The 24,938-nt window shown below is 39.7% G+C and overlaps 4 protein-coding genes across 4 annotated transcripts; 2 read left to right on the top strand and 2 right to left on the bottom strand.

Annotated features, from left to right (window-relative positions):
* Positions 1–2,092: 2,092 nt before the first annotated feature.
* Positions 2,093–2,778, bottom strand: LOC108060303 (uncharacterized). The gene is made up of 3 exons (XM_017145946.3): positions 2,659–2,778; positions 2,498–2,587; positions 2,093–2,444 (listed from the first exon to the last, which is right to left on the bottom strand). The coding sequence occupies exons 1-3, from the start codon at positions 2,734–2,736 to the stop codon at positions 2,226–2,228; spliced, it is 387 nt and encodes a 128-aa protein (XP_017001435.2). The 5' UTR covers positions 2,737–2,778; the 3' UTR covers positions 2,093–2,225.
* A 921-nt stretch (positions 2,779–3,699) lies between these two features.
* On the top strand, positions 3,700–4,782 carry LOC108060297 (uncharacterized). The gene is made up of 2 exons (XM_017145941.3): positions 3,700–3,852; positions 4,100–4,782. Exons 1-2 carry the CDS (start codon positions 3,793–3,795, stop codon positions 4,310–4,312), a joined length of 273 nt encoding a protein of 90 aa, XP_017001430.2. The 5' UTR covers positions 3,700–3,792; the 3' UTR covers positions 4,313–4,782.
* Positions 4,783–8,327: 3,545 nt separating this feature from the next.
* LOC108060304 (uncharacterized) lies at positions 8,328–9,241 on the bottom strand. The gene is made up of 2 exons (XM_017145947.3): positions 8,980–9,241; positions 8,328–8,669 (listed from the first exon to the last, which is right to left on the bottom strand). The coding sequence occupies exons 1-2, from the start codon at positions 9,169–9,171 to the stop codon at positions 8,478–8,480; spliced, it is 384 nt and encodes a 127-aa protein (XP_017001436.1). The 5' UTR covers positions 9,172–9,241; the 3' UTR covers positions 8,328–8,477.
* Positions 9,242–12,877: 3,636 nt separating this feature from the next.
* On the top strand, positions 12,878–14,347 carry LOC108060293 (protein phosphatase PTC7 homolog). Its single transcript, XM_017145937.3, has one exon. It carries the CDS (start codon positions 12,968–12,970, stop codon positions 14,072–14,074), a length of 1,107 nt encoding a protein of 368 aa, XP_017001426.2. The 5' UTR covers positions 12,878–12,967; the 3' UTR covers positions 14,075–14,347.
* Positions 14,348–24,938: the final 10,591 nt, after the last annotated feature.

Below are 24,938 nucleotides of genomic sequence, written 5' to 3'. Positions count from 1 at the left end.
GTCAGGGGTCAAAAGTCGGAGGGACTGTTGCATCAGCCCAACTAGATAAGAATTAATTGTTCAATGGCACGCATTGCACTAAATATTTGAATATATATATGTAGACCCCTTAGCTAGCTCTTCCCGTTAATCGGATAAAATTCATAATTATTGTTATTACTGTCATTTTTCTAATGACCCGACCCACCCGCGCACCCAAATTGCGTGTACTTTTCTATTAAGATGAGCTATCAAACGCACTTTTCCGACTGCGCTTGACTTGTTTGTTTTGAGCAGGAATCCCGATTTCGGTGGGCTAATGCCAACTACCATCTACCATCCCTCGGATCTTCGATGGCCACGCAACGCACGCGTAAATTATGTAATTAAAATTCCGCACCTTAATTCGGGCAATTTATTACACGAGCTTTTGACTAATTGGATAACGATCTTTAACTACTATATGTCCACTAAATACAGGGCACTCGCTGAGCACTGTGTGTATTATGGAGGTCGCTGATGTGCTTATGAGTTCATAAGCGATTGCATTCGCCGATAGAGCCCGCAATTAATTGAATTTTTACCGAAAGTCGCTCCGAAGGTGTGTGGAATCCAGCCGAGTGATTAACTATATGGAAATTTTTGGGCTTAAGGGGTGGGAATGCGTAATTTGGAAAGGTTTTCACTGTTCATTTACCTAATAAATCAGTAGATTAATTAGGCGGCATGGACATCAGTTTTAGACTTTGTAAAATAAATATTTAATTAATAATAAAAATTTTGCAGCACTCGGGTATTGTTTAGAATGAAATAAGTAACTAAATTATTTAAAATAACATTTAAACCAAAAATAAATATTTTGCTATACTCTGGAATTGTTTATTAAGGGAATTGGCATGCCAGCTGGGAAACTTTACACATTTTTTTGATTAGTCTGTTAAATCAAAAAGATCGGATGGTACAACGAAAACTCGGGGTGCGGGACTTGCATTTGTAGAGTTTCCGGATCCTGCAGGTGTAGTTTCATTGCCTGAAGATCCTGTTGATCCACCTGAACCGGATCCACCTGAACCACCTGAGCCGGATCCACTTGACCCACCTGAACCAGATTCATCTGATCCATTATCCTTGTCGGGACAAAAAAAAAGGCTAGGAATAAATTGGCACATATAGGTTGGCAGTCTGAATATCTGAAAAATTTGCAATATAATAATAATTAAAAATAACAATAAATTTAATAGTTACTTCTTTAAACTAATTGTAGACTTACGGCTGTAGTTGGGGCTTGGAAACTGCAGAAGAAGGCCAGGAATAGGCCAAGAATGGCTAGAGAAATCTTCATTTTGTCTTGGAAGTATTCGAACTGATTTTCGAAGCTTCAGAGCTGCGATATTTATGGGGAAAATTTTGGTTTCTGCGTTCTACGATAAGAATTTTTTTACTGAGGTCGTGTCCCAATAATACAAATCGTGAGATTCAAGGCAGTCATGCTAATGAATACTAAAACCATGCACGAAATCAATTCGCTAGTGGTTTAAGTGCTTAAAGATAAAATACAAATTTATAAATAATAAGGTTAAGGTTATAAATAAAATAAATAATAAGGTTAAGGATATAAATAATAATGTAGAAATATTTATTAATAAAGCAAGAGTAATGGTACAAAATTAAAGAAACAATTGGTTATTTTTTTAATTTTATAAATACCATTTAAAATTCTGGTTTTATCAAAATGTTTGATCATTAAGCTAGAAACTTCTTTAGTACCAAATCAAAGCTAAGGAATTATTATACTCCATTTAATGTAGTAATTAATTCTCTAAATAAGTCACTAATCCTTAGTGCGTGCTGTGATTTATTAAAATTTCTTTTAAAGTTTAAAAAAATTATGAACATATGGTTATAAAATGTATTAAAATTTAAAGGGTTATTTGATTAAAATATAAGTAAATAGAGATATGCAACATACAAAAATTCCGAAATTAAAATGCAGGTTTTTCTTATATTCTTTTTATAATTGTTTATTATTTTGGCTCGTTTAGTAAGTTAAACATTTTTCCAATAAAAAAATTACGAAATTCCTTTCCTATACAGAAATATAAAACACATTGAATATTTTGCAATGCTTGGGGAATTTATTTAGGGCTTGGCATGCCAAAGTGCAAGCAAAAAGGAATTAGTTGCAATAATATAAATTCAATATTCTGGTTCGGTTTATTGGCTGGTACATTTCCTTATCGCATGGTTTAAGCGGGTCCTCCAGCAATCAAAGTAGGAACTCCCAAAATCCGTGTGGAGCCTGTAGTTGAGTTTCCGGTTGCAATCGTAATATTCTCATTTTGTGAAAAAATTGTAGAAAAATTGCATACATCGCAGATATAGCCAATGAACGGAATGAACGGAAGAGAACAGAATATTTTTTCTTGCGTTGCCAGGAATGCTTCAATGTTTTGGTTGCTGATACTCTAAAAAAAAAATTATTCACAAATATATACAAAAATTTGTAAAAGTATCTTACGGTAGTAAAGCCGGTGCAGAAATTCACATTAAGGGGTTTGAAGTAATCACAAAAGAATTTGGATTGGTTATATATCACTTGGATGGTACACTAGAAGTAAATACATAAGTAAATAATGTTGTTTTTTATGGATATATATAATACACATTAAGCAAACTTACATTCGTTGCACTCGAAGCATTCATCGGGCTGCAGAAAAGAGCCACGAAAAATCCTAGAATTGCAAAGGTAATCTTCATCTTGACTTGTTGGTGGATGGAAACTGATTTAGGAAACCTCCAAAAAGCGGTATTTATACATATTTGGTCTCTATACAAGTTTAAAGATAAGTACAAAGTCTTAATACAAATCGTGCAGGCTTAATAATAATAAAAAGTTAATGAGATTCTAAACGTAATAAAAATTAAAATTATAATTGAAAAAAAATATATTTCCATTTCACGAAGAAATAAGTTATTGAAGAACATTTAAAATTATTATAATATATTTAACATTTAATATTCAATTTCCATTTCAGAAGAATAAGTTTTTGAAGAACATTTAATATTAAATATTATTATAATATATTTAAAATTTAATATTTAATTTTCATTTCCCAAAGAATAAGTTAATGAAGAAAATGTAATAGAGCAACAGTGATTGTTATTTTTATTTCTTTAAAAATTTCTCTGAAATGCATAAACAATTTTGACTTAATATTTAATGTGGAGCTGCCATATTTTCGCTATTATCAGCGACCGGTGGTCATAATTCACAAACAAACACGACAACTGACACTTTTTGTGCCCGTACATCACACACAAATTGCTCACTGTTTTTTCCTTCGTATTTTTTCCATTCACGTTCTGGTCAATAATTCGCACAGCCATTGATGGAAATTAAAACACAAATCAAACGGCGGCAGCGGTAGCGGCATAAAAAAGCAATTTCCATCATTAAAGCGGGCAATTGAATGAGTCAACAGAGGCCGACAGGTGAATCGCAAAGGTGAGAAGTGGGAGTGGGAAGTGGGCGGAGGGTATGACGCCGTGGGCTAAAAATAAACCCTATATACCATATACAATATATACTAGATGTTTTACTGTAGTACAGTGTTATTAGGCAGGGTCAACGGAGCTTTTTCGGTATGCGGCACACGTGGGTCCCCGATTATAATGCCTTCCAGCCGATTTGCTGGGCTCAATTCGCTCGGCGGCTCTGCGGTTTCAGTTCGCATTCGCCGCTCAACGTAAAATGTTGTGAGGTTCTGATTTTGACCCCCGGCAAACAAAAATATAGCGATATTTCCAGCGATTATGGTTTTTCTCCTCAAACTATTGGCCCTTTTGGCAGTGGGCGCCATTTCTGTACAAATGGTAAGTGGGAAATCAATATAAAGTGTGGTTTTCTTTATTATTTTTTTTAAATATTAATATTTAAGTTTAAAAAACGTATAGTACATTTATAAGAAATGGAATTAAATATTTATTGATATTAAATATTTCACGAATTTTCAGGATATTTATAGGATATTTATTGTTATAGTTATAGTTACATAGATATAGCTCTTCAATAGTTAATGGAATTTTATTTAGATATTTATCGAATATTTCTTTTATTCAGACCCTGGCCCTGGAGTTCATGGACGAGGGATCTTTTGGAAACGATGAGGCCCACCATTTGGATGAGGAGTCTTCGGCTGAGGTGCCTGGAATTTTAACTGGTTATACCAGGGATACAATTGCTCACTTTAATCCCCGAAAAGCAGATGCAGGATTTCGACAATTATGGGAACGTGTTCCGCTGCAAAAAGGGGATGTCATTAAGCGGAGATAGGGGAATTTACATACTCTCATTAATTTAAAGGAAAACGAAATAACCAATGGAATTTAATTGCATATAAAGTGAATTTGTATAGTTAAAATATTTTTTTTTTTTAAATATATAATACAAAATATTATATATTTAAATATATAATATTTAAATATATAATACAAAATATTATATATTTAAATATTAATTAGATAAATACTGAAATATTGTTTGGGGAGCAGGAAAATGTAAACTATTGCAAAGTACTTCTGTACAGCTAAAGAAAACCCATAAGAAACCATAAATGCGGCAAAAGAACAATTCCCTTCGAGGTTTTTTGGGTCAAACCTTTTTGTCTTCGGCCCAGGGGCTAAACCATCCCCCCAATAACCCACCCAACTTTGTGGTTTTCTCCCGACGCCACCCTCTCCCAAAAACCAAAGCAACCTTCAGCCTTCAAGTAGTTCTTAGAAAGTAATAAAAAAAAAGAAACCCGTGGAAAAAAGCGGCCCTCCTAGAATAAAACTTTTTTATTTGCATTTTGTTTTAAGCAATGGTGGGAGACAGAGACAGAGAGAGAGAAAAGTGAGACCAACTCTGTTTCTGTTTCGGGTGTTTTTTATCCACTTTTTTTCGGCTGGTTGTTTCTTCTTTGTTTTGTAGAAAAATGCACAAGTTTTATGGTAGCATAAAAGTTTTTGTGGGCAAAACTTTGCACTTGTCTTGCCGAAAGGGTTTTACAATGATGCGCTATATGCGACACGCCCCCCGCCCCCTTTCCTTACAAACTGTCCAAGTGGGCGTGTCGAGCACTTAATATTTCTGGCATATCATTAGGCGAGTAGCATCCACGAAATATCCACGAAAACTGATTTTGGGGTGCTCTATAAACTTTTTTTCTCCTTTTTCTTTTCTTTTTTTTTTCGGGCCGTCCCGAAATGTGACACTCAGTCAGTGGTTACTTAACCCCAGAAAGCAGAACGCAACGCAACTTTCGGCTGACCACTCGGAATGACTAGCATGCATTATCATTAAAATAAATTATTAGAGTCCAGTGTGGCCACAAACTAAAACGCATTTTGCACGTTTTGTGTGCGAGAATTTTTTACACGATTTTTACAACTTTTTTTGCGGTTGCGCTAAGTACACAAAAGCATTCTGACTGCAAAAAAGAGGGGAGGATTTTGGGGGCCATGTTGTTTGGTGTTCGGTGTATGGTGTATAGGGTGGTTAGAAATAAAAAGTCAAGTTGAATGCGTTTAGAGTTAGGATGTAGCATTTAGTTAACCCACAAGACGCACACAAGAAATAACTTTGCATACTTTTAGGCAGCAGCAGCAGAAGCTCATGTTAAATACTAATGCAGGAAAACGGACCTGGGCCATCAAAAGACAATGAAAAGGAGGGGTGGCGAGTGGAAAGTGCGCTGGAAGCCACGTAATTTCTCAAGTAACCTAACCACGTAAAGCATAAAATATTTGCCTTTGAGTCGGGTGGGCAAAAGTATGTCCAAGAAGTTGCCAGTTGCCCAGTTGCCGCAAAAACAAGTTGCAAGCCGCTCATTTGAATACCCGGCTACGAACTCGGACATGCAAACAACTTTGACCACGCATTTGTTGGAGGCTGTAGATGCAAGTGGTGAGCAGAATAACCGGTTGATCGAACATCGTAATACCCTATTTTAGAAGTTATCAGAAACACGAGAGTACTGATGTCTAGAACCCGCATTTACTAACTACCCTTGTAAGCACTAGCATAGTTATAATAGTTTAAGCCATGTAGAGAAAGAAATATTCACAGGGTATGTTTAAAAGATATTAAAAACCTCAGCTAAAATGTTTCGGTTCTTGGAAATTTAATTTTAGAAAAAAAAACACTTCTTTTAAACTATTTATTGCCAAAAAAGCAAAACGACTTTCAAAGTCGTAATACCCAGTAAAAGCAGCCTAAGAAGTAGGCAAAATAAAAGGCATAAAGGAGCTGGACGTAGGTGACGATGCCCAGTCAGGGACAGAAGAGCAGCATCCTCCGAAGGAGTCAGCTAGTTGACTGGCCACATGCTTCATGCTGCCAGGCACATGCAATTTGTAAGCCAAAGCGCATAATTTACAACGGGGAGAGCCCCGTCTTCTTGGGGTCTTGGGGGTCTTGAGACACAGCAAACCCAAACTCAAACCGTCTTGGCCAATGAAGTGCCGGTTGCGGCCGGTTCATCTTGGGTTCCCGGTCCCCCAAAGGAGAATCGCTCGAAGTTTTGACCCAAGGAGGCGGCTAACACCGATTGTGGTTGCCCTCAAGAAAAACAGTGCTTAGGTTGGCCAGAGAGAGAAAGCTGTGATTAATAGCCGAAAGTAAAATAAATATTTGTTTAGTTTAACTCAAAGGGATTTTGTGATTTGGTATTAATTTTATTTAGAAATAACTGCGAATTGGAAATCTTTTTAAAACGTCCCTAAAAGTATGCACTGAACTTTCGAATGTAAAATATTTGTGGCATACTTTTAGATGCGTTTTTAAGTGATTTTGGCTTAAGATTATTTTTAAGTTTAGAGATATTGATGTTTGCATTGGGAAACCTATCTGGAAATGCAAGCCCCAGCCCTCCCACTCATTTGCATGCCTGTGAATTGTACCGCTGTCACGGGACTACTTACCGGGGGCCTATCTGCCCGACTTAGTTCTTCAGTTTATTCTTTTTTCGGGGATGCTGCGACCCTCGTGTTTCGGCGCAGCAAACTCTCGAGGAGAAGCGGAGTGGCAGTGGAGCCCGGGATTCGCGTGGGCTTAAGTGTCCCGGGCCAAAGGAGTGGCGAGTCAAGTGGCCATGGTCATAAAAAGACTAAAAGGGCTGTGGAAGTAGGAAGTACGAGTACGAGTAAGCGGTGTCCGCAAGAAAATAACTTGTAGCAAATTAAGTTTGTTAGTAATTAGAACACCACTAAGGACACCTGAGCGCCGGTTGAATTTATACTCGTGCCCGGGCCAAAAGGCAGGACAACACACAACAATTAAACTTGCCGCCTCTAATTCCACCTCCTCCATTTTCGGTTGCCGGCTCGAGTCCTTCGTCCTTCTAGCTTCCTGTCCTGTCTCAGGTAAAAGGTAAAGTAACAAAAGTTCCGCCAAGTCCACCAAGCTTGCCTTGTCGAAAATTCCTCAACTCGAAAGTTGCCAACTTTGATGTTCCAAGAAGACGGGCGAAAAAGGAGATGCATTTTTCAGGGGGCGGGGCAAAAACAACCGTCAAGTGCATGCCTGGACATCGGCCAGTCCCGGCTTCGTCCCGCTTAACCCATTGACTACCGGCAGTCGAAAATGCCAGCAGTGGCTTTCGCAGCAATAGCTTTTAAATTAAATCAAAATTATCTAAGAATTTTCTGTCTAAAAAAAAATGTTATGTCGTTTTTCAGATTTTATTCACAGTATTTCTCAATTTGAAATATATTATTGCATACTTTAAAACACTTTTCCTCTGATATTATAAAGTGTATTATCTACATATCATAAACGCACGCTTACTTAAGTGCCCCACGTTGGGCGCCAAAAATATTTATGTGATCGGGTAAATTCTAAACAAATTATTTATAATATGTTTTATCTTTTAAATGCCCCACGTTGGGCGCCACAAATGTTTATGTGATCTGGGAAAATCCAAACAAATTATTTCTTCATAAAATATTTCTAAGTAAAGAAACTCTTTTAAACTGCATTGCCAATAATTTCAAAGAGATATGTATGTCCAAGGGTTAACCATCGCACACTCAACTCGCCCAGCACTGCGGCCAAGTGGCAAAAGTTTGGCAGCTTAAGGAGCAGCAGAAAGCAGTTCAGTTGACCCAAGTACACAACGCTTCCCAGGCGAACGAACAGGTACTTTGTGGCGTGCGTGGGCCGGGGAAATGGAAAAGTAGCACTGGGAGGATCTTTGAGGACAGGACATTAGCAGCAGGGCCGCACCGAAACTAAGCAAACACTAATATGTATACCATCATACCACATACTTAAAAATGTTTACACATTCAGACGATGCAAATACCACTCATTGCTTAATAATTTAATATCCTACTGCCCAGGAAGTACTTAAATTTAACTTTACTAAGCTACGCACATTTCGTTAGTCACGATTTTAGTTTTCATCGAAGTTCCAGTCGACCGGCTGTCATATATCCCCCTGCTCCCGAATCGTTTACTATCTGGATCGATTCTTTCTTTCTAAAAGTACATGCTTTGCCTCGTTGATCTTGGCCGCCAGATATGGTGAGCCGTTGCGATCCGGATGATTGGCCAGGATCACCCGGCGGTGGGCCTCCCGAATTCGACTCCACGGGGCGCTCAGGCTAGTGCCCAGAATTTGTGACGCCTCCCGAGGCGTCATCCGCTCCTGAAGATAAAATAAAATAATAAAAAAGGAGAGAAAAATTAAAAAAACCTAAACAAATAAATTATTCAATGAATAAACAAAGAAAAAATTAATAAATAAATATATAAAGAAAATAATAAATTAATTAATGATGCAAAAGAATTCGCGAAACATTAGATTTAGCTAAAGAATTCGCGTTTGCATTTTATGGGGATAATTTAAAACGGCTATTAGTTTAATCTAAAGAATTCGCGTTTGTAAGTATATACTATTTTAATTTTAAGGCCATACCAACGATTTAAAGCTGAATGCTAAAGAATTCACGACATACCTGAAAGCCGCCGCTGTAAAAGCGCCTGGTGCCGATATTTCCGAAGGCCGATTTCCACAGCTGACCAATCCGGCCGGAGGCGTTGGGCAATCTGAGGGCGGCCAATCCGCAGGCGGCCACGCCCACTGCCACGCCCAGTCCCATCAAACGCAGCGAGTTACTAACGGTCTGCGAGAATTTACTAGTCTGCATTTTAAAACCGAATTGAGGAAAAAACAATATGAAAATGTTATGTGTGTGAATTTATAAGAAATGACAGGAAAATCAATGAAGCCCTAAAACCTTTAATTTAAATTTCAAAGCTATCCCTTTTTCAAGCAGACCGACCGACCACCAATCAAAGTGAGGCAATCAATTTAAGCCTTCTTAAAGTTTCCATCAGGCAGACAAAAGCCCGGCCACACTTTCACTTTATTAACACCAAATTAATTTTGTCTCAAAACGAAAATACATACATTCTATATATGTATGGAATCCAAAGAAACCCCCCGAAACTGAGGAGTTTACACACATGAATACATTTCGTGCACAGTCGAGTGCAGCGATTGAATTTTAAACAAGAACGACAAATGCCGGCAATCAAGTCAAGTCGAATCAAGTCAAGGAGGAAAATGAAAATGAACTTGGGAAGGAACGACGACGGGTGCTATAATCAATATGCAGCAGTCAATAAGAAGGAGCAACAATTACGCAGGACCTGTGGAAATTTCGAAGGGGGTTGAGGTCCTTTTGGGGTTTGGTTTCGCCCCATAGTTTTGCAGTGTGCGTCGGTTAAATGATGTGTAATCGTCTTATGTGCACTCGAATGCCTTTTGGCTTCTAATATGGCCGGGCCAGCAAGGACCCAGGACTACGGGACTTCGGCACACACACAAAGGACAAATAAGGACAAAGGCCGGACCATCCGAGGACCCAAGATCCTTACACACACAACGACAATAGAAAACTTTGCCATAGGCTGACCTCAAAATGCACAACGACACAAACTTTAATTTACAATCAATTCAGGCGTGAATAATAAACCACAAGAAACCAAACAGAGAAGTGAAAGTGTTGCCCTTTGTCCTCTCGAAAATTTAGTTACAACACACAACACCAAAAGTTTGCCAAGTTTTCGAGGCAAACAAACGAAACGAAACGAAACTCTCCTCCAAAACATCTCGTACCCCGAATTTTGAATTTACCCGAAAACCGCAACACTTCCGCCTTTCGAGCATCCTGTCCGAAATCCGAAGGACAGGAAATTCCTGCCAACTTCCAGGCTCCTCGGCTATCAATATTGTTTTCCTATTAAATTGATCATTGGTCAGTCAACAATTGCGGCCAGGTCCTTTGTCCGTTGTCCTTTTGACCACCACACACGATTGTCTGGCCTTTCCAGGCCACTGGGAAAAACAAATGGGTTCTCCTTAAAATTTTAAGTGTTCCAACAGTTTTACCTTATCAAAATAATACAAATTTAATAGGTACTTGAATTTCCAACATAGAAGATATAAATATTTTATAATATTTCATAGTCTAATCCACATTTTCCATCTTAAAATATCAGTTTTTTGGCCGACACAACAAAAATATTTATCCAAATATGGATTGTCATACCTTTCTGAACTCGTTATTAAATTTCCAATCGATTGGCATTTAAACCTGAACATTTTATTTTTTGGCCATTTTTTGCAAAAAATCATGATTAAAAAATGGACAAATATTTCAAAAAATAAATTTCTCAGAAAGTGATGGGGATCGTTAGTTTAGGTAGTTAGCTGCTCAAAACAGGCATTCTTTTAGCTCTGGGCCTTAATTTGTCCAAATTACGACTGAAAAACCAAAAAAAATTAAATTTTAACTATTTTTTAGGCTGTAAACAAAATATTATAAATTAATTTTTTTTAACACGAAAAATATATTTCTTTTCCATCATATTTCTAGTATTTGTTTTAAATAAAATTTTAATTTTGTTCTTTTTAACTATTACCTCTTGGAATAATTTTTTGCGGTGAAGTGGAAATTCCTGTTGCATCGGCAATGCAGAAATGCAGGCCAAAAAACGTTGGCTGTTAGATATTTGCGGCCTCCAGGCAATGTCAATCAATTGCGGATTGGGAATCGGATTCATCGAGGAAGTGTGAGGTGCTCAAGTGGGTAAACAAAAACAGTTGCCTACTTACAGGCGCTCGATGGGGAGGGCAGACAGGAGGATATCAGAGCATCAGGACATCGGGTGGAGCAGTCAATCAGTCAGTTCCTGGTTCGCTGATCTGTGAGCTTGTGAGAGGTCCTGCGACTCCCATGATTCCTGCGAGTCCTGTGAGCTGCTCTATTTGCTTCAACACCCACTGCAAATTAAATTCATTAGTCAACTTCCGGCTGGGAAATGTGGAAGTGGAAGGGGCGAAGGGAATGTGTTGCCATGTGCTGGCTGCTGTCAATTCAGACGGATTTGAAGTCAACTCAATTTGAAATCAATAGTGTGTGAATAATCCTTTCACACCGACACACCGACGCACATGCTATGTGTGCATCTAATATTCCCCATTCCCCGGAGAGTTGGGGGTAAATTGCATCTGGTGCCTGGGATTGTCTAGTCTGGATGGCTGGATAAATGGCTGGATGGTTAGGATGGATGGTTGGAGGACTGACTGACTGACTGACTAACTGGCTGCATGGGCACTTGAAAACGTTTTTGCATTGATTGCACTTCATATCAGCCAGCCAATCCAGTCAGTGATTCGTTCATTCATTCATTCATTCACTCGCTCAAGCAGGCCGTTTATTCATGCCACTCGCATATGTTGCATCCTCATTTTTTGGGTTGGAGGATTCCCAAAACCCCAAAAACCCAAACCCAAGTAGACATGGCAACCAAAAAAGGCAAGCCATTAAACGATGACGACGATGAAAGTATTTAAGCAATTCAATGGCATTTCAAAAACACCACACGGTAAACGAAAAGTTATGTTAATGCGACCAAAAAATATAGTAGTTAATATTATTGACATATCACCCCAGTATATTCATAGAGTGCAGTCTTAATTTACAATAAAAGATAGAAAATTATAAGAATTATTATTATTATATGTGCCAAAATTATGCAGTAAATAATTTCCTGTATGAATTCATATCTCTTTTGAGTTAAACATATTTTGTTGCATACTTTCAGACACCAATGTTGACATTTAAAGGTTTAATATGTTATAAAATATATAAATTAGTCTTCCAAATTTATAGAAATTTTCCAAACTAACTGTCGCTTTTTTCTTTAAGTGGAGCACCACCTGCACCACCTCCCACAGCGGCAGCTGCACCACTTCATCCCGTCGAGTGGCAAGCAATGAGCTATGCATGCAATTCAAGTGCCACATCTGCAACTGCAACTGGAAATGCAACTGCAATTGCAGCGACTGCCTTCCGATTCTGAATCCGATTGCGATTCAGATTCGGATTCACGGGGGGAAGGCCCAAAAATTTCGGTTGCTCTGTGTTTTTTGGGGGCTCTCTGCAGATCGAGGGGCAATCCCATTGCCATTCCCATGTGGCACCACCACTTGCTATCTGTTTGTGTCCGTAATTGTGCATAATTGAGTTGAGGCCTCCACTTCCAAAGGTTTTTTGTTTGGCCAGGCAAAATGGCAGAAAGGGATGCTGCAGTATGGGTTTTCCGAAAATTATTACAGGCAGTTTAATTGGATTTAAATGGAGAAATCATATGTACTTAAATTTATTGAGAAAATTCGCTGGAGATTTGGAAATCGCATGTTTGGGTGTTGAAAAGTATGCAACATAATATATTTATTGCCTACTTTCAGGCACTTTTTTGAGTGATTTAAAACCTTTTTTTTTATATCACAAAGCTGGCTTTGATTTGAATCAAATAAAATTCCAGGCCTCGTAACTTCAGTTTTTGTTTGTTTTTCGTTTGCATAGCACTCAATCCATTCGCATTTGGAATAGAAAATACACGGCATTTGTCTTGGAACGAAAAGCGCTGGCGATGGATGTAGACTACACTCTGGGTATCGTTGGCTCTCGTCGAAGGATCCAGCGAACGCTGATCAGCTGCTGCGAGCATCTGCTCGAAATGGCCCTGATTTTCACCTACGAAAGTGCTCAATTCCTGCGCCGTTTGTGGCTGGGAAGCGGTGGTCAAGAAAGCACGCAAGAATCTTCTTCTGGCGATGGCTTCGAATGGAATCGACCATATCTCAAGAGATCCGTAGCCCCGAGATCTCGGAATTCAGGTGGCGAAGGGGATTATATAAGGGGAGAGGATACAAAAATCATCTCCCAACTTCCTCGACTTGTGAGCGTTGCCTGCGGCTTTGCCAAGGATCAGGCCGTTTATCCTCAATACAATCGTGGGAAATTCGGTGAGGATGCCTGGTTCATCACCTCCACTCCACACGCCCACATAATGGGCGTGGCCGACGGGGTGGGCGGCTGGCGGAGCTATGGCGTCGATCCCGGTGAGTTCAGCTCCTTCCTCATGCGATCCTGCGAGCGTTTGTCGCGATCTCCCGACTTTCTTCCCCAAAGACCCGATTTGCTGCTGGCCAGCGGCTATCGCGATCTTTTGGGCCAGAAATGCCCCATCGTGGGCAGCTGTACCGCCTGCATTCTGTCGCTGAATCGAAGGAATAGCACTCTGTATACCGCCAATATCGGCGACAGTGGCTTCCTGGTGGTGCGTTCCGGTGCGGTGGTCTGTCGATCGCGGGAACAGCAGCATCACTTCAACACGCCCTATCAATTGTCCTCGCCGCCGCCGGGTCATGAGCTCAACGTCCTGTCCGATGGCCCGGAATCGGCGGACAGCCAGCACTTTCCCGTCCAACCGGGCGACGTCATCCTGCTGGCCACCGATGGGGTGTACGATAATGTGCCGGAAAGTTTTCTTATAGAGATCCTCAGCGAAATGGCGGGCATTTCGGAGGCCGTGCGGCTGCAGATGGCCGCCAATGCGGTGGCCCTGATGGCCCGAACCCTCAGCCAGAATCCGAATCACGACTCGCCTTTCAGTCAGAATGCCCGGAGGCTCAATATCGAGGCGTCGGGCGGAAAGCCGGATGATATTACTGTCCTTCTGGCCTCGGTTGTCTAGGGAAATAGGTAGATCGGGCTGTGGGTTTGGAGAAAGGATATAGGGATAAGTGGAAGAACTGTGGGTGCCTTGCTGAATATATTTCAAAAATATTCACTGGCCGTAGTTCTTCCCTTATCACTTGGACTCTTAACCCTAAGTCTCCAGTCCGTCAGCCAAAATCACGTTTTTCACCGCTCCTCGTTTTTAACTTTCAGTTCGAAACAATGCTATGTAAAAAAAAATATATTTCTAAATTGTTTTAGGTGTAATAAAATCTTAGTTTTATTTTAATCTATGTTTTTAAATTATTTTCAAAATAATTTTCTCAGCGAATGTAAGTGCTTGTGAGTTTTTCTTTTGCCTGTTTTTTTTTGTCCTTTGTCCAAACAAAGTGTTCAATAAACCCCGAACAAGTTGAGAAACAAAAATCTGGGGAAAATGTCAAGTGAGTGTCGGTGGCCCTAATAAACTTAATCAAATTTTTACCATCTACGTGCACTCCTTGCACCGCTGTCCTCGTCCTTTTCCCCGCCCTTTTGGTCCTGCCAATGTGTGACGTGACATACGATATTTGAGTTTGGAGTTTTGTGGCTTTTAACTTGATTTTTTTAGCTCAGCTTTTAACCCCCGCCTTTGTGTCTGCCATCTATGAGGTGTTAATGCTTTGTAAAGTTTGCAGAAAAACCAAAAACAAAAAAGGCGAGGGAAAAACTGAAAAAAAAAACAAAGAACTCAAAGGCAGAAACCAAAGTTGAAGAATTCCGAGTGAGAGTTTCGGGGGATAGGACACACAGAAAACCTTGCCATCAAACAATAAAAAATAACAGCAAAAAATAAAAAAAAGAGAGAAAAGAAATTCCCAACCACAAAGCATTTTTATGAGTTTCGTGTGTGTGAGAGTGTGTCCGTCTCTTTCACACACCCCTAGCGCTGTCTCTTTCCATTTACTGCTGCACTTTTTTATTTTAAGTGGCTTTTACTTAGTAGGGCCAAAACTTGGCACTAACTTTGTGGAAACCGGAGCATTAAGAAGCTGCTATACCAAGTTTGATTTTCCATTCGTATAAATTATACTTCTTAAGTGATTTTTTTAAATACTCAATAACATTCTGATTTATAAACTTATTTTATAAAGAAATTCACCTGCCTACCTATAATTACTATCTATTTCCAAACTAAACTTTAATCTTTAAGACTTTTACATTAAGTATCCGAAACTTTTTTGCACCCCCCAAAAATAAATGAAAAGTTTGCGCCCCAAAAACCCAAGCAGATTTAAGGGGTCAAAAGAGAGATGGAGTTGAAATAGTTTTATTTCAATTAACAAGAGAAATTCGATGAGTTTATTTGTTGTGCGTGCTGAAAATGGGAAATGGAAATGGAAAATGGGGAAATGTGCGGAGAACTCGGCGTTTTATGCGACACAAGATAAGAGCGATGGCGACGGCCAAGAATTTAATGCCCGTTTCGGTCGAGTGTGTGTGCGATAATGTTGACAGATAATAAACTGGGAAAATTACAAAATTACAATCAAACATGGGTTTCCCCCCCGAAAAGCGTAACCCATATGAGAGGGACATTTGCAAAAATGTTGTACTGAGAAAGGGGTTCTTTTCGGAGGGGTTTGGGGAGGGGGTTTTATGCTGGGGTCTCCGTTCAGAAGAATGATGCTGCTAATGGCGGACCATTGTCGAGCGGAAATGCCGGGTGTCCTCGCTCTTCGGCTGAATACGGCCCCAGAATTTCCAGCAGCCAACGTAAATTTGCCGCCGCAAAACTATTCAATTGAAAGTTATTTACGTTTATTGTTTTATTCCAGCCTTTTGCTTTTTGTTTTTGTATGGCTTGGAAGAGATAGCCAGAAATGTGCCCTTAAATTTTATAAAATGTTTCTGTCAATTGAGAGCAATTTGCAGGATGCATTGAAAAATATTGTAAAATATAAGCAAATGTTTTTATATCTACATTACTAATATTTATACAGCTATAATTTTCAGGATTGGTACTTAAACAATGCGCCTTGATTTGTCGAAACTAAGATTGAAAAATATAAAAAATATCCAAATTTTCTGGCCTAAAAAATCTGTTCTTTAATCCGACATGGTGGAAAATAAGTTCCAAATGGCGAGTGCCATACCTCGCTAAGCTCGTAACTAAATTCCCAATAGATTGGAATTTAAAAATAAACATTTTAATTTTGTCCAATTTTTCGCAAAAAATCATGAAACCCAGATCCCAATTTCCACAAAAAAATAATTCTTTTTTTACCATAACAATGGAAATATTGATCCAAATATGGATTGTCATACCTTTCTGAACTCGTTGTTAAATTTTCTATCGATTGGCATTCAAATCTGGGAATTTTACTTTTTTTCCATTTTTCGTAAAAAATCATGATGTACCCCCTTACAAAAAAATTGAAAATTTGCGAAAATTTTATTTTTGCAGGATCACCCGGAAAGTGTTATGTATTTTTGTATTTTTTAGTTATCTGTTCAAAACAGTATTCATTTTGGGTGTAGGACCATTTTTGGCTAAGTTATTCTAAAATATAAATAATTTTTTTTATCTAAATACAAATATTTCCCAGCTTTAAGCAATCGTTTATTTAATCCTGGACAATTAGGCATCGGTTTGATTTATGGCCAAATGCCATTAAGTGCTCGATTCGTCGAGCCTTCATCTTCATCTCTCTGGCTCTGACTTTGGCTGTGGCTCTGGCTCCATTTATATTTCCATTTCCCTGTGCCAAAAATGCGAGCCAGACTCTTTGGCCAAATCTATACTTCCGTTGTTAATCATTGGCATCACTTAATGGCCCCTTCCGACTTCCTTTCGAGGAATGCAATCAGCTAGACAAGCGCATGGCTCCAGTTCCATTTTCATGCCCCCTTCCCATTTCCCAGTGCTTTTCCCCACTCGAGTGCTTTTCCTTTTCGCTTTTCAAGGGAACAGCGAACACGCCCTTCAATTACAAATCACGGGATATTCACGGGATATTCGCAGGACTCGCCTGCCCAGATAATCTGCTAAAGGACTTCCGACCGGTGCGTGGCAAAGCAAAGAAACGAAACGGGCAAAAATAGAGATATATATATATGGTGGGTATATTTTCGTATATATACCAGATAAACGGAGCAACTGGCACGGGACTCTGCTACTGAAATCGCAATGATATACGGCCGTGAAATCGAATCGCAACTGAAAGGGGGGATGACGGGGAGCACTGCACAAAAGGCTTTAAGTTCCAGGATCCCCGATCCTTGGGCCGCTCGACAAAATCAACAGACTATGGCCACGAGCCGCCAGACTCGAAGGTTTCTCACTTGGCGTCGCCATTGTGCATTCAAAGCACTGGGGAAAAAATGTATAAAAATATATTTCGATTTTATATAAGAGATTTAGCACGGTATAATTTTTAAAAAATATAATATAGACAGTCTAAGTTCCAATACTATTTTTTATCATAGAAAATATATTACAATAAAATCAAATATTTTTAAGGAAAAAAAATACAAACAACATAGTTTTTTAATTTATAAAATAAGTAAATTTCAAAACACAAATCTTTAAAGCTTTGTAAGCAATATTCATGCAGAAATTTATTATTTATATATTTATATATATATATTTTTATTTTTATAGAAATTATTAATTGAATATTTATTTTATTACCTTATTTTTTTCACTTTCTGGCAGTGCTTAGATTTCTTGGCCGGCGCGGCCAGAAAGAATTTATTGCTCCTTGAGGCCGTGTAGCGTGTCCGAAGGACTCAGCGGGTTGCATGTTTCCCTGGCCCCCCGAAAATCCTCCTGAATTTTTCGAAAGTCCTTCCTGCTTCGTCCTTTGGCCGTTTAGGCGTTGGCATTGCGTTTTCGACGGCCGTGTTGAAATTGACAGCAAAATAATTGCTTGATTATTTATGAGACGCGACTTTGGCCAGACAGAAGGCAAACGCAACAGGATTTGAGTGGTGTGATTGCTCTGTATAAATATATATCTACGCTCCTGGTGATCCATTAGGCCTGAGCCTCTGTGTCCCTGCCTCTCTGATTCCTATCCAAATAGTTATTCAAGAAATTCAAATTGTGGTAATTAAAAATGGTCAAACACATGCTGGCCCAGGCACTTGACATATGGGGTAGCCAAAGCGCCATGGCCAGGAACGAAATCAGAATCCAAATCCAAATCAGGAGCAGAAAACAGGACCGGAGAGAACCGGTGACGTGGCCAGGACGAAAAGGAGCAGGAGCTTTGGCTTCGCCTGCGGCTGGCTGTTATTATTTTTGTCACTGACAAAGCAAATCACCAGAAACCAACAAAGGGTCTCTGGTCCACCTCCTTCGGTAGCCCCCCAAATCCCCAATCTCTGACCCCCTAACCCCTTTGCCCCCTTTGGGGTAAGCCCCCCTCCTTGGCCCACAGAAACCGGAGGCGTAACAAACGATGCCGCAGAAAAACCTCGTAGGCCCGGGCTCAGTTTCAGGCCCCTAAAACTCCTAGGACCCCTGTCCTGTCCACTGAGAGAAAATCTATAAACCAAGAATGGTAAGTGAAATTACAATTAAAATAATAATTTCATTAATAAAATGTTTCTAATTAGAATTAAATTTTTTTTTAAGGTATCAAACAATTATTCTTTATCTGCGGTATAAGAAGAAAACTACAATAAATACAAGAATCTTTAAAGTAAATACTTTCCTTCCTAAAAAAAATATACCTATGAAAGAATACAGAAATGTCAGCATATAAAAAATAAATGTTAGGTTCATTAAAAAATATATTATTCTTAAGTCAGAATCTTTAATTACATATATCTATCTATAATCTATATCCTATCTACAGTCAATAAATATATATTGTAGGGATTTGTATGAATAAAACTTAAATTACAATAAATAAAATTGTAAGGCAATATATGTATTTATAGGTAATTCCTAAAAGACTATAATTTATTATTTCTTATAATGTAAAGGGTTCTTAAACCGGTTCTTGCAATTTCTAGCACGTAATTTAATTGTTTTTTCCGAGTGCATCCTTCAGGCTCTGCCAACTGCGGGGCAATTTTCCTGTTGAATTATGAGGATATTTGTTTCGTCATGAAAGATTGGCCCCGCTACCGGTACCAGTTTCAGTTTCCATTTCCACTTCCACTTCCATTTCCTCTCACTCTAATCCTTTTGGAACCAACCAACGAACCAACGGGGCCAACTGTACATTTCTTTCTCTCCAGCTTTCATCTTGGTCCGAGGAGGGGGTTTTAGAGGTTTCCCACGTATCCGACCAAAAAGTGGGGAGATGGTGTTTTCAATTTGCATTGCCTGGTGGACCCAAGCCCGTTTGGCCACAAAAAGCGGAGAGCTAGAGGAGAATCGTCAACTTTGCCTTCGTCGTGAGCTTACCAAATGCACTGCAAGTGAAATGCACTCTACTGACTTTTGGGGTCGGTGGGTCTCGTGAACCATAACCCAAAGGGGGCGGGGGTTTTTCCAGGGGGGCAGCACACATGTAACACATGAGTCTTAGGCAGGACCCATGGCCTGGACGATTGCATCTACAATTCATAGAAATTTCAAACGATGCGTAAACGAAAACGGAAAATGCACCAGCCCAGCAGCCCAACGTCTGAGGAGAGCCTAGGAAAAGCAAACGGGTGGTTAAGAGGGGGTTAAGGGGGGGTTAAAGGAGGAGGAAAATCAGGAGAACCAAGAGAAGGACTAGGCATCCATTGCAGCCAGTTGAAAGTAAACGAATTGTGGCCATGGCCAAAAATTGCGTTTACTGTTGCGTTTCTGAAATGCATGTGAAGTAGGGGTTAGGGTTAGGGGGCGGCCAAGGGTTAAGGTGGCGGAGGAGCTGGCTTCCAAAATCCGACTTTGGTTGATGATGAGTGTCGTTATCGTTTTGCGGAGTTTTGTTTTGTTTGCCTTGCTTTGGTTTGGTTTGGCTTGACCCTTAGCCCGCACTCACACCCACCAACCAGCTGGCTCCGCCTTAACCCCCCGCTACCGTTCCACAGTTGGATATTCTAACTGCCAGTTGAATTTGCATTTCGATATGTGGCACTGGTCCAAACAGCAGTAGTAGTCAGCCCACAAAACAATCAAGAAAAGCAATTGGTGCACTCCGTTTTGCAAGGGTAAGGGTAAGGGTTAGGCGGGGGTTAGCGGGCGGTTAGAAGAGCGGACCTGAACAGAGCCGGAAAGGCATCGTCGTCGTCGTCGTCAGTCGGACGATGATGTAGCTGCACGGATTGATTTACGTTCGAAAAGATTTCTCAACTGTGCAAAGCTCAACTTGCTCTTTCCACTTTAACCCTTTTCCCATTTTCTATATATGTTTTCTCGGGGGGCGGGAGGGGCAACGACTGAGATTTATCAAAAGGTAATTTATATATGTGGGTGTGTAATTTATATATGCAACTATGCAACTAGCCAGGCCCCAAATCCAAATCCAAGCTGTTTGCCCTGCTGTCTGTTTGGCTTTTTCGGCTGCCCTCCCACAGCCTCGCATCCTCACATCCCTTTGGTGCATTTTGCATTTTGCGTTTTGCATTTTATGTACGCAACATTTTTAAGAGTATTTCGTTGAGAATAAATCGCCTGCCCAAGCATGACATATGACCGAAAGGCTTTGAGTTGAGAGTGCCGGAGAAATGGAAATGGAAGTGCAGTGGAGATGGTCTAAGTAAATACTTTTCAGATGGCATCTCTGGGCGAGATATCCCTTTCCTTAATTCCGGGATATCAATTGGGAATTACCCTTGGTTAAAAATGTAAAACCACTGTTGCTAATTCCATTCTAAACATTCGATTTTGCTATAACGTTCTTAAATTATAAAACAATTTTTTCTCAAAATGATGATTAATGATATAAATATTTAATATTTCAAACAAAGCCCCATCTTTTAGCTATTAAGTCAAGACGCTTAATACTAATTGCCTATTTAATTATTTTATGTTAAAGGGGGAAAATACCAAGCCACAAAAGTATCAATTCTGACGCGCCCATTAAATTGATACTCGATATGCTTTTATTTCCCATTTCCCCCTTCAAAATACCCAAAGTAAATGCATAAATTCAATTTAGCGAAGGCAACAGAAAAAAACTGCATAATTTAACGCTGACACTCCCTGAAATTCCCCAAAGGACAATGCCGCATCCGCATATCTATGTGCATTTCGATGGTGGTCAGTTGGAAGGGGGGTTTGGATATTGTGTAAAAAATTGCAAATCGAATTGGGAGCCAAACGAGTTTTTTCCAGAGGGAATGGGAAAACGACATACCGAAACGTCAAGAGCACTCCGACGACAGTTACACGCCTAAGCCCTCGACAGGACCAAAAAGCGGAAGCGGAAGGACCAACGACCAAGGTCCAAGGACCGAGCAACGAGGACCCTGCCTGCCGATGGTATAAACATTGTTGACATTTGCCAAACCTACTTTAATCACTTTTTAACCCCATTTGATACAGTGTCAACATGCATGGGGCGGCTCATAAAATGGACAAGCCCACTCCCCTTTCCTCTTAGCCAAAAACCAAAAAAGTATCCTTGCGATACTTTCGCGACGTGGGGAAAAAGAGCAGCCAGAATGGCGAAAAAATGCCAATGACAAACGCAGAAAGAAACCAAAACCTACAAAAGCAAACAGCAATGGGCAAAAAAAGTGTGTCCAGCCAAAGAGGGGGGTTAACCCTTTAAAGGCCAGGGATTGAAAAATATACCTATTTATTTAATTAAATAAAATACAAAATTTAATTTTTATAAATTTTTTTTATCAATTTATTATTCACACAAAATAGTTTAATTTTTTAATTTATTTTTTTTAACTTTAAATTTACTAACGACGTTTTTCTAAGTAAAACATACTTTTTTACATTTAAATAAGACAAAAATATACAAAAATAATATAATTAAATCCTGTAACTATAAAGGTTAATTTAATGGGCATTTTTTTCTTTCACTCATGGGTTAACCCCAGTTTCAGAGAGGGAGGGTTAAAGGGCAGGCAGCTCTGATGGCCATGCCATGACCCGTTGGCCCAGCTGCCAAAGCAATTGATTTACTGCACTTTGTTTGCCAAAAATTAATTGAGTTGATGACAAGTGCAATTGATTTATGCGGGACTCAAATGAGTGCGGACACAAATGGATGGATGGATGGATCATGGGATGGCTGGGGACAGACACATAAAAGAGTCTCCCCGAAAAAGAGGGTTAACTGATGGTTAAGGGGGGGTTAATGTAATGGCCAGTTGCAACACATGCGGGCCCTTTTTCGGATTGACACTATCCAACACTTCCGATAGCCCACCGGGGATATATATTACCCACATTCGCCGACAGGTGTTGGCTGCCCAAAAATTCCAAAAGAAAATCAGAAAAAAACTTGCTGAAAACTCTGGCAAAGATTTCCCAAAACAAAATAGAAAAAAATGGAAAACCTCTACCTGTTCCTGGATTTCGGTTCGTGTTTTGTCACGGAAGCGTGCCGTGCACACATGTCCTTTTGAAAAACCCCGGCTGCAAACCGGCTGAAACCGGGGACCAGGTTTTAGGCCCGAAAATTCATGGGGAAATGGTGGAAAATTGGGAAAAGCGCCGAGGTGGGGCAGACGCAACGGAAATAAGCGCCAAGCGGATGCCAACAAACGAAGCAAATGATTCATTTCCGATGATGCGACAGCGACCTGCGTCCTGCGTCCTTTCGTCCTTGCCAGGCGGATCTGCCCACCAAACACCAAAACATCACCCACCACCCACTGCCCTTCGCTTGTCGTCTGCCCACCAAAAATTTGCATGAAATGTGAAATCAAACGGCTCGCGACTCGCTACAAACAAAATGGAACAGCAACAGAGGCCAAAAAGCAGAAGAACACTGATGGAAAAAGTCGTAGGAAAAACGGCGAGATAAAAATATATTATTTTGAATATTTAATTAAGAAGATATCACTACAAATTCAAACAGAAAGACTTCACAGGAATATACATACAATGTTATTTATTTTTTAGCGATTTTAAAAAATGTTTAATGATCTTTTTTGATATATTATAAATTATCATTATAAAATATACCAAAAATACATCATAAATTATTTCATAAAATGATCATGAGAAGTCTGATTATATATGAAATCATTTCTATAAAATCCCTTTGAATAGTAATAAAATTTCCAGTATGCAGTTTTCCCTTTACCTTTTACTCACCATGTTTTCTCTCAGTGCCCCAAAGAAAAGGGGGCGTGGCCGGGGGCAGCGGCTCACTAGCAGGCGTCACTGGTGTCACGTTCTCATTCACGTGCAGGTTGACGGACGCCCGTTGCCATATTTTATGGGTCCCCCGTCTGGATCCGAGTCCGAATCCAAAACTGAATCCAAATCCGAAACTGAAACTGAATCTGAATCCGATTCCCAGTCCCCAAAGTTCAGCGGCGCAGTGTGTGTTATTGATATGCTAACGGTAAATGCGGCCCATTTTTAGGGGGGTTGTGGGTGGTAGATGGGGGGACAACGGAGGACAACCTCTGCTTTTGACGGCTGTGCGGAAGTGGTTAAAACCAAAGGGGCGGCAGTGACCGAAAAATGGAGGCGGCAACATATGTCGCGAGGGCGACGTGTGAAATTTTTAGCCAAAAATATTCGCACTCCGCAGCATCCACACTCATTCACATTCACTCATCTACTCATCCACTGGCCATTTATTAAAAGGGCAACCAAAAATGGGCAGCGGCAAGGACGACATATTGGAAATCAAAATGTTGACAAGCAGCAGGGACAACATTTTTCAATTAAACCGAAGACAAAACAAAAAGTTTTAAAGTTGAAAAGGTGGGAGGATTAAATTTAAACCAATAGAGAAAGCAACCAAAGATCTAGGTTTATTTTGGATTAGTAAATAGATTTTTAAAATTAATAATATTAAAAATAAATGTTTAAAAAATAAATTCCCATAATTTTTAATTTCCACTTCTGATTTGCTTTCTATTAAAAAATACCCTTAAATTAAGACCAATTCACATTAAACTTTATTCAATCAAACGATTAAACCTTTAAAAATGCAACCAATTTTTAAAACAAAAAATTTGTAATTACAGTCCCTAATTTTTTCTATCAATTAAAAAACAGCAATAAATTAAGCCCTTTAAATACAAATTACATAATACATATTTCGACCATTTTTGCTGCCCCAACTTTACATCAAACTTCATTCAATTAAACGGCTCTCCAACTTTCCGCCTTCAATATCACAACTTCCTGCTAATTGTTTCAAATTATCAATTCGAATCACGTTAGCCAAAAGCGGGGATCGAAAAAAAAAATTATCATGCAGCACGCTTAAATGGCTTTTCAATTAGATTATGTCATTCAAGTGCCAGGCGACGACTTTTCCACCCACCCATCCGACCACCCACCACCCTTGGCCACCATTAAACGTATCAATTTCCGTTAAGGAATTTTCCCCGAAAATAACAAGGAGAAAAAACAAGGGAAACCCTCCCGAAAACAACGGCAAACAACTTGAGTTCATTAATTTTGTGCGAGGCGCAACAATTAGCACGAAACCGAAGAATCGAGGCGGTGGTGGGTGGAGGTGGGTGGAAAATGGTGTTTTTTCTAAGGGGGGAATGGGGAGCATCACCCAAAAAAAATACAATATTAAACAATATGCTTGCCCAATCTCCAACCTCCCCCCTCCGTTTGCACCACAAAACGTGACGCTGCTAATTAAGTTGACGCATTTGCCGCCTCGCTGCCTCTCGGCTTTTCCCACTTTCCCGTTTTCCCTGGCTTTTCCTCACTTTTGTGCCTCGCGGACTTTTTTGTCTAGTGGGCGGCGCGGCGCTGTTTTCCCGCTTTTCCAAGAGGGGCGGCCCCGTCG

The sequence above is a fragment of the Drosophila takahashii genome, chromosome X (genome assembly GCF_030179915.1).
Source record: "Drosophila takahashii strain IR98-3 E-12201 chromosome X, DtakHiC1v2, whole genome shotgun sequence".
Classification (NCBI taxonomy): domain Eukaryota; kingdom Metazoa; phylum Arthropoda; class Insecta; order Diptera; family Drosophilidae; genus Drosophila; species Drosophila takahashii.
The sequence above is the reverse complement of the archived record's forward strand: the minus strand, read 5'-3'. Positions and strand labels throughout refer to the sequence as shown.

What these genes read in the sequence shown, in the direction of transcription:
- LOC108060303 (XM_017145946.3), bottom strand. Translation starts at nt 2,736, where the DNA reads ATGAAGATTACCTTTGCAATTCTAGGATTTTTCGTGGCTCTTTTCTGC. An exon ending in ATGCTTCGAGTGCAACGAAT is followed by an intron (nt 2,588 to 2,658) that starts GTAAGTTTGCTT and finishes ATTTACTTCTAG; the next exon opens with TGTACCATCCAAGTGATATA. An exon ending in TCTGCACCGGCTTTACTACC is followed by an intron (nt 2,445 to 2,497) that starts GTAAGATACTTT and finishes TTTTTTTTTTAG; the next exon opens with AGTATCAGCAACCAAAACAT.
- LOC108060297 (XM_017145941.3), top strand. Translation starts at nt 3,793, where the DNA reads ATGGTTTTTCTCCTCAAACTATTGGCCCTTTTGGCAGTGGGCGCCATT. An exon ending in GCGCCATTTCTGTACAAATG is followed by an intron (nt 3,853 to 4,099) that starts GTAAGTGGGAAA and finishes TCTTTTATTCAG; the next exon opens with ACCCTGGCCCTGGAGTTCAT.
- LOC108060304 (XM_017145947.3), bottom strand. Translation starts at nt 9,171, where the DNA reads ATGCAGACTAGTAAATTCTCGCAGACCGTTAGTAACTCGCTGCGTTTG. An exon ending in TTTACAGCGGCGGCTTTCAG is followed by an intron (nt 8,670 to 8,979) that starts GTATGTCGTGAA and finishes TTTTATCTTCAG; the next exon opens with GAGCGGATGACGCCTCGGGA.
- LOC108060293 (XM_017145937.3), top strand. Translation starts at nt 12,968, where the DNA reads ATGGATGTAGACTACACTCTGGGTATCGTTGGCTCTCGTCGAAGGATC.